The following is a 10,981-nucleotide window of genomic DNA, read 5'->3' as shown; positions in this document are numbered from 1 at the left end:
CCCCCCCGGGTGTGCGGGACCTGCTGCCCCCGGGGCGCGGCACCAGCCTGGCGAGTTGGCTCTGCCCCGGGCCAGCCAGGAGGATGCAATTCCTGCCCCTCTGGCCTTGCCTTCATCCCTTTTTACTCCACAGGCGTGTTTCTGGAGTTCCCCCCCTCCTCCCGTGCAGTAACAGAAATCAGGCCAGCCAGGGGAGGAGGAGGCAGCAGCTATTTCAGGGAGCTGCTGTTATCTGCTCTCTGTTAATCCCCCCGGCTGGCTGGGGGGAAGGTTTTCCCGGAGAGCTTTACTGGGAGGGCTCGTATTAAACATTGGAGAGCGAAGAGGAAGAAGAGGATTAGTGGGGGAGAGAGGAAGCTGCTGGTTTTACACGGGTTACCCATCTGCTCTGCTTTTACGGTGCCACAGCGTGAGCCGTCTCACTCGGGTTTGGTTTGTTTTCTGCCGTTTTGGTTTTTCCCCCCTTCTTTCCTCTCCCCACCCCCTTCCCTCTCAGGTCTCTGTCTGCCGAGGTCCCTGGGCATCACTGCTCCCCCTGGATCCCCTTCCTCCCAGTTCCACCTCCTGCTGGAGCGGAGCTGAGGAGACAATGGAGCTCAGGACGGTGGTGGCCACGGTGGAGAGCGGGGAGCAAGACACGGTTCTCAAGGTGCTTCAGGTCTACAACCAGGAGGTGAGTGAGCACCAGACCTGCTGGCAGCTGCTGCTGCTGCTGGCAAGCCTGGCAGCAGGTTGTGGGATCCCGTGCCACCCAGCAGCTGTGCCCAGTCTGTCTCCTCTGATTGCATCTGCCTGCAGTGACTGCCATGAAAATGGTACAGACTGCTTCATCTTGTACCTGCAGATGGCTTTTTGCTTGGTGTTTTGCTAGGGAGCAGCTGAGCAGCCTTTCTTTCTCTTGGTTCCTTGGTATGCTGGAAGTAGAGCACATAGAAGGGATTTATATATTTATTAATTTTAAAATTATTATCCAGATCCCAAGTAAAACCTGGCAGGGAAATAAACATTAGTGTGAAGACCAAGTAGGAGGAGTTTTTTTTGCTAAGGCAGGGTTTGGAGGTCATGAAGCTGAGGCCTGGGGAGGAGCTGCAGGTGAGATGGGAGTTGGGATTTGCAAGTAAAATATCATTAGAGGTGGGTGGGGACGGGCTGCTGGATTTTGATACAGGTGCCTGATCTGAAAGCTGACAATGAGAACAGCAATATTAACAAAAAAAAAAAAAAAAAGAAAAAGGAATTTTTGGGAAGCAGAGATGGAATTGTCTCTAGCCTTCAAGTGGCAAAAGATTATCTGTGGAGCAAATCCCTATTGAAATAGACTCTGGTTGTCAGGGAAGTTTCCTTCTTAGGGTTTCCACCAGGGTAGGGCAGGTCCTGCAGATCTCTGTGACTCACTCTGCACCAGGCTTGAGTAGGTGGGAAGCCAGCAGGGAAAACCTGGGAATATTTTGCACGAGTGTGCAAGAGGGAGAGTGTTCAACTGTTGCCAGCAGTCGGTTTTGAAACGGGGGAGAGAGCAAGATGGGAAGGAGCAGGTCCCTGCTAAAAGCAGTTCTCAGGGTTAACATCATCTGCAGCAGGTGCAGTGCTGGAGAAACCAGGAGTGCAAATGGAGTTTGGGGTGGAACCAGCTGCAGGCATCAAACCACGATGTTTTCTGTCAAATTCCTCCAGCTGGAGCCTTTATTGATGTGTCAAGTTTAGGAAACTTGAGGAAATGCCAGTGGTTTTGCTTGCTGCGTGAGGAGAGATGGAGCAGTCCAAGAGGGTTATGAAACAGCAGAAAAACCAAGCAGCTTCCTTGCATCATTTTTTATTGTAAAAAAATAATTGTACTGTGTGCTTTTTCTGGGGTTATATTTTAACTGATTGTTGCCTACAGAGTCAATTTTTGACTGCCAAGAGTAAATCACAGGTGTGGCAAAAGGGCTGGGCAGCCAGACAACTGGCAAGGGGCTGAATTCATTCAAGGGGATGAGCTCAGGTGTTCAGACCTGTTGGTGGGAAATTCATGAGCTGTGATTGCTCGGGAGAATGAGTCCAGAGTATAAGAATGATTGATTGTGGTAAGACTAATTACTGAGCAGCTGTGTAAGTGTGAGCAGTGTAGCTCAGTAAAAGGTGACAGTGATGGGAGAATTGATACAGTATCTGCACATTCCTATCTCTAGATCTGGCTGTATCTATACATATCTAATTAGTGGTTTATAAGTGTTAAACCTTTTCTGTCTCACAGCTTGGATCAAGTGCTATTTTGGGGTAGATGAGGGACCACTGGAAAGTGCTGCTTGTCACAGGGGGCCTGTGATCCTCTGTGCTGCCCAGGTCACTGGCAGCAGATGCAGCCAGAGAGGAGAGTGTCTGTGGGAGAGCAGCCAGAGGAGACAACACAGGAATGGCTCCTCTGAGCAGAGAGCAGGATGGTTTGTTAAGGAGGGGGGCATTGTGAAGGTGTAGAGATTGGGTCTCTTGTGTTTAGAGAGCATTACCTGAATAGTTCACAAGTAACAAGGAGACAGTACTTTATCTTGGCCAGGAAAAAAGAACAGGGAATGCCAAGGGGAGAAATGTGTACGCACAGCTTGGTGGTGTCACCGAGCAGAGGAATTACTGGCTATTACAGGACATTGGGATTGTGATGAATACCCACTTTGCTGCTGCAGATTTAAAAATAAATCCACTCATCAGATGGGCACAGCTTTGGCCTGGGGCTTTCAGCCTGTACTGCAGAGCCAGGAAGAGGGCAATGGGTGATGTTCAGCATGGGTGTTGTTTGAGGATGAAAGAGAAACGGGGGCTGCAGAACAGCAGGAACCTGGCTCAAGGAAAGCACCTCAGACCTGGTGGTGTCCATCTCTGTGCTCTGTGGTCCCCCAGCTGTGAAGCATGCAGTTGGAGTTGCCTGGTGGTGGGAACAGCATGGGGAAGAAAAGGCTCTTGTCCTGTTTCTCAGGAGCCTGTGCTGCTTGTTGATAGCCCCACAGGCATGGGGCTCTCCCAGCCTGTGATGCTCCTCGCTGTGCCAGCTGCTCCAGAGCTGTGCTTGCTTTTGCTATGTGTTGAGAGACCTGCTGCTCTCCAGCTGAATGCCCCCCCCCCTTGGCTGGGGGAAACAGTTCTGTGAGTTTGTCACCTACTGCTTATTTTGACTGGTGCTTTTGCTCTGCCCCCACAGAAATCTCAGTGCTTCATCTTTGACGATGAGGAGCGGGAAGAGAGGAAGGTAGGCACGTCCTTTGCTTTCTTCCTCTGGTCAGGGAGATCTGCTGCTACTTCTCTGTACTCTTGTCCAGCAGGGCTTGGTGCTGGAGCTCCTACAGGGAAAGAAGGAAGTGTTTAGGGAATGGTGTGCTCAGGGCACCTGGCTCCAGTTTTCCATCAGTATTTGGTGTTGTAGGATGAGGGTCAGTGTCCTCCCAGCGTTGGCAACCCCTCTGGGTTCCCTGATGTGTTATAGTCTCAGCCACGGGGGTGTAAGAGGTGTGACCCTTTGTGTGGTGGCATGAGTCTGCTGGGCAAGGGTGACAGTGGCATGCAGGCCTCTGGTAGGTGTATGTGCTGTGAGCCAGCTGCAGGGGCTGACTGGGGCTGCATCTTAGCAGATCTTAGCAGAAGAGATATTAAACAGACATTAACAGATGCTTCAAGCTGGTGCAATCTGGCACTCAATGGAAAGAATCTCTCCTGCCTTTTCCTTTCTGCTCCTGCAGCTCTTTAATGCCAGGGCAGACCTTTGTGTGGCTGCACGTGGTTGGTGAGCTGATCTGCCTAAAGAATAACTCTTCTTTTTTTTTTTTTTTTTTTTCCCCCTGGATTATTTTCCAGCTGGATCAGTTTTATGGTCTCATTCACTGGTGGATTGTGTTGATGCCTGTGTTAGCACAGCAAGTGTGGGCCAGGCAGCCAGGGTGGAGAATGGGACTCTTTGGTCTGTGCTGGAAGCTTTTCCAGGTGCAGCCTGAGGTGTAGGACTGGATCTCAGAGGCCCGAGCTCTTTGCCTTGCTCTGGGACACTCACACAGGCCATCAACTCCAGCACAGCCTTGGCCTGCCCCACTTCTGGGGTGCATGCCATGAGGTATGAATTGTGCATCACCATCTCTATTCTTCTGAAGGTTCAGCCCTGGGCACATGCTCTGGGACCTCTTGAACCAGAGTCAGAGGCTTTGGTTACTCACAGCTGTGTCTTAACTCCTATGTCCCTGTCCTCTCATATGGAAGGAGAGGAATGGCTGTATCCTTTCCCTTCTCAAGGGTGGCATTTTGGGACGTGCTGCATGAGCTGAGGTCGTTCAGTTCTGCCAGCCTCACCTCAAGGGCTAAAATTAATTTTTAATTTAAATTATTTTTTTTTCTTAATTCCTTCCCTCAGTGCTTTTATTATTCTGAAGTGTAACTGGTGGGGCTGTGCTAAGCCTCTTGCACTGAGTGGTAGCAAACCTGGCAGCCTTGGAGTCCCTGACTCTTGCAGTGTGGCTGCAGAGACACGTCATGCCAGAGCCCTGGGGAGAGCTGTCCCCTGCAGGGTGTCTGAGCAGAGCAGTGGGGCTGCACCTGGGGGACATGCAGTGCTGCTGTGTGGGGCCTTGCCCTGCTCTGCTGCTCCTCCCTGGCTGGCACAGGTGGGGCTGAGATCCACAGGGGTGAGATTTCCAGCTCTTCTGAATTGGTGTTAGTGGAGCTCTGCCTGTCTGTACCTACAGAGGATCTGGGCTAGTAGGTCTCCAGACAGCACTGATGTTTAGGGAGGTACTGCTTATTTGAATCTCCTGAGGTCTCCTCACCTCCTTTCCCAGGGCATCATGTACTCTGCTCACCTTGCTCGGGTCCTTTTATCCTCCCTTGGTGGTTTTCTAACTCCTCAACTTTTTCAGCCTGGTTCTAGAGCACCCAAAACAGATGCCTCCCTAATTTTAAGGCTCTGGGTGTGAGTAGAGAACTGCTGTTAAGTTGGTGAAGCCATGAGGGATGTTTTTGCCCTGCCCTCTCTTTGTATAATGCAGCTGTCACATAAACCATGTTGGCCTGAGCCACCCTAGCCATGGGTGAAGCTGAAACAGAACAGCAACCTCCTGGTCATACTCTTCCCTCACATCTGGTGTCCCCTCCCAGCTGTTTCTTGCTGGGTGTCCTTGCTCAGCCTGGGTCAGTATCAGATGCTGGAGCCAAACACTTCCCAAGTGCTTCCAAGCACCCACCAGAACGGAGCCCATCACAGACCTGTCTCTGGATGACACTGGTGTCTCCCAGGGCAGACCATTCCAGAGGGTGGGGGAGCACTGTGAAGTGTCAGTGACCAGGATTTCCTTGTTTCCAACCACACAGAAAATGGCCCAGCTGCTGATCAAGTTCATGGAGAGAGAGCTGCAGCCGTCCTGCCAGGTCACCTGCCTGGAGAGCATCCGCATCCTGTCCCGGGACAAGCACTGCCTGGACCCCTTCACCACCAAGGAAGGCCTGAAGACCCTCTCCAGGCACGCTGGCATCGATTCCTCAGAGGAGCTCATCGGGGAGGTCCCAGACTTGGACGTGATCCTGGAGTCCCTGAAGTGTCTGTGCAACATCGTGTTCAGCAGCCCGCGGGCGCAGGAGCTGGCGGCGCAAGCGCGGCTGGTGCTGGGCCTGGCCCGTCGCATCAAGCTCTACAACGAGAGGAGCCTCCCCCACGAGGTCAAGTTCTTCGACCTGCGTCTGCTCTTCCTGCTGACAGCCCTGAGGGTGGACGTCAGGCAGCAGCTCAGCCAGGAGCTCAGGGGCATCAGCCTGATGACCGACACCCTGGAGCTGACCCTCGGGGTGAAGTGGTTGGACCCTTACGAAGTGGCCACCGAGGAGGGACTTCTCCCTCCTTTGCCTCGGCAGGAGACAGAGAGGGCCATGGAGATCCTGAAAGTGCTCTTCAATATCACCTTTGATTCCAGCAAGAGGGAGGTGGATGAGGTGAGCTCCTGGGCTGTCCCACGCTGCTGTGTTTGCGTGTTTCTGGGCTGTGTTTGGCTGCTGGTTTCTCTTCCTGGGTCACCTTGGGTTACTGTGGCCCTCTGGCAGCTCCTGGGTGCCTGTAAGGGGGGCAAGAGACCTCTGTGTCCATGTGTCCAGACCTTTGTCCCTAGAGCATGACCTCTGTCCAATGCATTATGAACCCTTAAGACCTTGGGAGTGTTACCATTTAAAAGTTGGGTATTTTCCTTCTTGATGACATGACCCGTTAGGCAAGTGGGAGAGCAGAGCCCCCAGATAACTCACTTCTGAGTGTGGTCTGGTGTTCTTCCACCTTTGGAATGAGGTGAAAGGAAGGTGTGATGCAGAACATCTCTGGCTGATCCATGGGCCTGTTTTGTGGCCTCTTCCAGCCCTTGACACAGTGTTGTAGGGTGAGGGGAGAGGTGTTGGGCAGCAGGAATACTGTGTTGACTCCCAAAGGAGAATCAGGAGGCTGGTTCCACTGACACACCCTGTTGGTGGGAGATCTGGGCTGTGGGCTGCAAGCCAGCAGGCTTTGGGGGTGGGGGATCCCCTCCCTTTCTGATCCAGGTTCTCCTTTTCTCTCTTGGGGCCAGGAAGATGCTGCTTTGTACCGGCACTTGGGTGCCCTCCTGCGCCACTGCCTGATGATCGCTGCGGATGGGGAGGAGCGCACGGAGGAGTTCCACAGGTCTGTGTTAGATAACGAGGTCATGATCTGCCCTGGAAACAGGCTCTCCCCAAGGCAGATCCTGCCTGACCTGGGCATTAACACCTTCTGCTTGTTTGGTAATTGTGAAGGTCACTGCTGACAAATAGCAAGTTATTTAATTGTCTGTCACCTGTGCCACGCTGGGGCGTTGCCTTTGGCCACCACTGGCCAGACCTTGGGCTGCTCAGATTGGTCCCACTTGTTCCCTGTGTCAAGATCCATGGCTTCTCAGTTGTCACTGCAGTCGCCTTGGACTCCCAGCCAACAGTTCAACTACCCAAAGAGCAGTTTTTAATTTATTCCCTTTCAGTGGTGTGAGGAGCTTGGGTTGCAGTCCAGAGGCAGCTTGGATCTTGGGGTCCTCAGACTCCTGGAAGTTAGGAATGAACCTTGCTTTCTGGATGGCTGAAGAACTTCTGTGAACAAAGACCTGTGACTGTATTCTCTTCTCTTTTATGTGCTTAGCCACACGGTTAACCTTTTGGGCAACCTGCCCCTGAAGTGTCTGGATGTCCTCCTGACCCCCAAAGTCCGGCCAGGCTCGCTGGAGTACATGGGTGTCAACATGGATGCTGTCAGTATCCTGCTGGATTTCCTGGAGCGGCGCCTGGACAGGGTGAGTTGTGAGACTGCTCCTTCCCACCCCCTCACTGCAGGGCACCTTCCCTTCAGCCTGGAAAGGCCCAGTTCGTGGGAGCACCAGTAAGGTGTGGCTGGTTTGGAGAGGCCCCTTTATAGAAGGGGCAGTCTTTACCAGAGGCAGAACTGTGATGGTTGGTAGGACTAAAACAGCATCAGTTGGCTGGGAAGGTGACTGTGTCCTGGCTATGGGCCAGGAGGTGAGGTTGGTTGAGGGTGAGGTAGGAGATAGTGATACCAGAGCTCTGCTTCACTCAGTAGTGATCCTGGTGGCAGCTTCTGGAAGCTGGAATTTGCATTCTTGTCAAGCTGGCTGTGGGTTTATGTCCCTGGAGCTATTCCAAAGGGGCTGGAATGTTCCCGCTGCTCTGGATGCCCCACACCAGCATTTCCAGCAGTGCTGTGCCACAGCGCAGGGCTTGGAAAACCCTGTGGTTTGGGAGGGCTGGAGTAATGATGGGCCTGTAGCAGGGGCTGGAAAGCTTTGGTGTGTCTGTTCCCTGGTGGTCTGTGCTCATGTTCTCTACCAGAAGCCAGACAGGCCGAGCTTGGTGTCACTAATGCCTGATTGGCTTTGTGGGCACTTCTGCAGGGCCACAAGCTGAAGGAGAGTTTGACCCCTGTGCTGAACCTGCTGACTGAGAGCGCCCGGGTCCACCGCCAGACCAGGAAGTTCCTGAAGGCGAAGGTACAGGGCAGCAAGTGCTGAGGGGAGGAGGGCAGCAAGGGGCCTGGGGACTGCTCTCCTGCAAGGACACCTCCCTCGCTCCGCGGCTCCTGGCGGGAGGGGGTGGAGGCCTTTGGAACCCACGGCGTTTTTACTCTGATTGTACGATGTTTAGCTGATGGTTAAAAGCGTATCTGTTTTCGCCTGAGCTGCCCTTGCTGTTCCAGCTCCCCTGATGCCCTCCCTGCGCGTCCCTGCAGGTGCTGCCGCCGCTGCGGGACGTGCGGAACCGCCCGGAGGTGGGGAACGCGCTGCGGAACAAGCTGGTGCGGCTCATGACCCACATCGACACGGACGTCAAGCACTGCGCGGCCGAGTTCCTCTTCGTGCTCTGCAAGGAGAGCGGTGAGCGGCCCCTGCGGCGGGGGCTGAGCCCCCCGGGGGTGCAGAGCAGCCCCGCGTGGCCGTGGCGGGGCTGGGGTCTCCTTGGGGGGAGGGGAAGCACAGGGTGGTCTCTCCCCGTCTCCCGCAGTGTCGCGGTTTGTGAAGTACACGGGCTACGGGAACGCTGCGGGGCTCCTGGCAGCACGGGGCCTCATGGCCTGTGATCGGGAGGAGGGAGAGTACTCGGAAGATGAAGACACAGATACAGAGGAGTACAAAGAGGCAAAGCCCAAGTAAGGAAGGCTGCTCCTCCCGTGTGGCACCCCTCTTCTACCCCTTCTTCCCACTCCTACTCTGTCCCTGCCTTCATGCCTCCCTGCCCACCCCCCTGTCCTGCTCTTCCACGTGAACGTTTCCTTCTGCATTGTTTGGCAGTTTCACCCTCAGCTTTGATGTCCTGTTCCCCCCTCTCTGCCTGTCCCTTGGCTGAAATGCCCCTGTGGCTGAGCTGCTTGGTGTGCAGGACATTCAGGAAGAGGTTGGAAGGGCCACAGTGTGCTGTCATAGCCTTTGGGGATAATGAGATGAGCAGCACTCAGAACCAGCCTTTCTGTTGTGGGCCTCTGCTTTGTAGAGCCAGAGAAGGTTTGACACAGCCCTTTTCTCACTCCTCTGCTTTCCCTTCCTCCTTTGCCTTGCTGTTCTTGCAGCATCAACCCTGTGACAGGACGTGTTGAGGAGAAACTGCCCAACCCCATGGAAGGGATGACTGAGGAGCAGAAGGAATACGAAGCCATGAAGCTGGTCAACATGTTTGACAAACTGTCCAGGTACTAGAAAACTCTGTATGTTCCTGCCTGCATCAGTGCCTGTGTTGTCTGTGGTTTATGTTCCTCACAGACCTTCCTGGGGAAGTGTTCCCAGGGTCACCACTAACCGAAGGGATGTGACAGACTGGGGGGGATAAAAGGGAAATACTTCCTTAAGCTGGTCCCTGTCCTGTGCAGGGGAAGGCAGTGCAAGCCCTGCACCTCTTCAGCATGGTGGAATGCCAGGAAATTCCTTGTATGCCTGTGCTGTGTTTCCAGGCACCTGCTGCCCTGGCAGGTTTGTCCAGGTGCTCAGTGGGAGCAGCTGCCACTGTCCTGGTGAGGCTGCTGAAAGGAAGGGGGTTGGACACAGATGGCAGCCAGTGGCAACAATCCCCTTCCCTGCAGGAGGGGACTCATCTTTCCTCCCTTTTTTCCCTGGGGGGTTTGCCCCGGGGGCTGGGGGGGAGCCCCTGCCACTGTCCTGGTGAGGCTGCTGAAAGGAAGGGGTTTGGAGACAGATGGCAGCCAGTGCCAACAATCCCCTTCCCTGCAGGAGGGCACTCATCTTTCATCCATCATTAATAGGTGCTCTGGAGGAAGCCATAGTCTGCAGGCTGAGTTCAGACCACCCTGGGTGAGAGGGGAAGGGGCAGTGCCCTTTGTGTCCCTGTTTCCATCGGGTGTTCAGCAGCACTGATGCCAGTGCTGATTTTCCTCTGGCAGTCCTGTACCACACCCAGCAGAGCCCTAACCCTGAGCCTGTCCCAGGGGGCCTGGGGATGGCAACCCTTGTGGGTGGCCTCCAGCCATCCCTCACCTGCTGCAGGGTTTAAGGCTAGAACTGACCCTCCTTCCTAAGCAGGGATTCCTGGTGGTGGCCCAGGGCTGTTCTGGGCTGCCCTGGAGGGGTTTCCACACGCTCGTTGCTCCCACCCTAGTGCTGCTCTGTTCTGTGTTGTCTGCTGCAAGTCAGTGTGACCTTCCCCCTCTCCTCCCTGGCTGCAGAGAGCAGGTGATCCAGCCCATGGGCATCACGCCCAGCGGCAGCCTGGCCCCCATGGACAGCGCCATCCACGACATGGCTGAGGAGAGGTCCTCATCCGACTCAGACCTGGGGCTGGACTGATCCAGGCCTCTCGCCCAGCCTCGGAGCTGGGGAGCCTCCCTCTGTGCTCCCTCCAGAACTGGTGCTGCACCCAGAGGCTCATCCTAGGACAGGACTCTCCCTGTGGGGTCGGGATCCAACCTGGACCCATCACAGTCCACACCAAGGAGCACCTCCAGCTTCCTTCCCAGCTCTGTCACCACCTCTTCTCCCAGAGGGTCTTCATGGCCTGGCTCCACCTTGGTCACTCCTGTCAGCAGCCTTGAGGATTCCATGCTCCGATTTGCTTCCAGGACTTTCCAGTAGGATTTTTTGTTTGTTTGTTTAAATACACGATGTTTGGGAAGAAGGGTGGGAGGGGGAGGATCTTCCTATCACGCCCTCGGGGTCCAGCCATCTGTGGAGCACCCCATCTATGTGCCCACACTCAGGGGGGTGTGGTGGGGCCCACGGGTGGAACAGCTCCCCAGGGGACACAGCAGGGAGTGTGGGAGGGGGTTGAAGGGTCCAGCGTGGCAGTTCCTGGGAGCAGAGCCCGTGGGGTGCCGGGGCAGACGGCTGCGTGTGCGGGGCTGAGCACATTCCCATGGGCCACGGGAGAGCAGCACTCCAGGGGCTCCAGAACACTCTGCTGTCCCACCCCTGGCACTGAGCAGCCTTCCTGCTGCCACAGTTCAGTGCTTGGCAGTGTCCTGGCC

The 10,981-nt window shown here is 54.9% G+C and overlaps 1 protein-coding gene across 1 annotated transcript; it reads left to right on the top strand.

Annotated features, from left to right (window-relative positions):
• Positions 1-589: 589 nt before the first annotated feature.
• On the top strand, positions 590-10,405 carry RIC8A (RIC8 guanine nucleotide exchange factor A). Its single transcript, XM_010001456.1, has 10 exons — positions 590-673; positions 3,176-3,223; positions 5,326-5,940; positions 6,561-6,655; positions 7,142-7,292; positions 7,908-8,003; positions 8,243-8,387; positions 8,515-8,659; positions 9,077-9,196; positions 10,184-10,405. The coding sequence occupies exons 1-10, from the start codon at positions 590-592 to the stop codon at positions 10,302-10,304; spliced, it is 1,620 nt and encodes a 539-aa protein (XP_009999758.1). The 3' UTR covers positions 10,305-10,405.
• Positions 10,406-10,981: the final 576 nt, after the last annotated feature.

Source organism: Chaetura pelagica, unplaced genomic scaffold (genome assembly GCF_000747805.2).
Source record: "Chaetura pelagica isolate M959 unplaced genomic scaffold, ChaPel_1.0 scaffold587, whole genome shotgun sequence".
Classification (NCBI taxonomy): Eukaryota; Metazoa; Chordata; class Aves; order Apodiformes; family Apodidae; genus Chaetura; species Chaetura pelagica.
This window is presented reverse-complemented; position numbering and strand designations above follow the sequence as displayed.

Bases quoted from the DNA above. Each gene is read 5' to 3' on its own strand.
- RIC8A (XM_010001456.1), top strand. From the start codon at position 590: ATGGAGCTCAGGACGGTGGTGGCCACGGTGGAGAGCGGGGAGCAAGAC. The intron at 3,224-5,325 runs GTAGGCACGTCC...CCAACCACACAG, and splicing joins AGGAGCGGGAAGAGAGGAAG to AAAATGGCCCAGCTGCTGAT. The intron at 8,004-8,242 runs GTACAGGGCAGC...GCGTCCCTGCAG, and splicing joins GGAAGTTCCTGAAGGCGAAG to GTGCTGCCGCCGCTGCGGGA.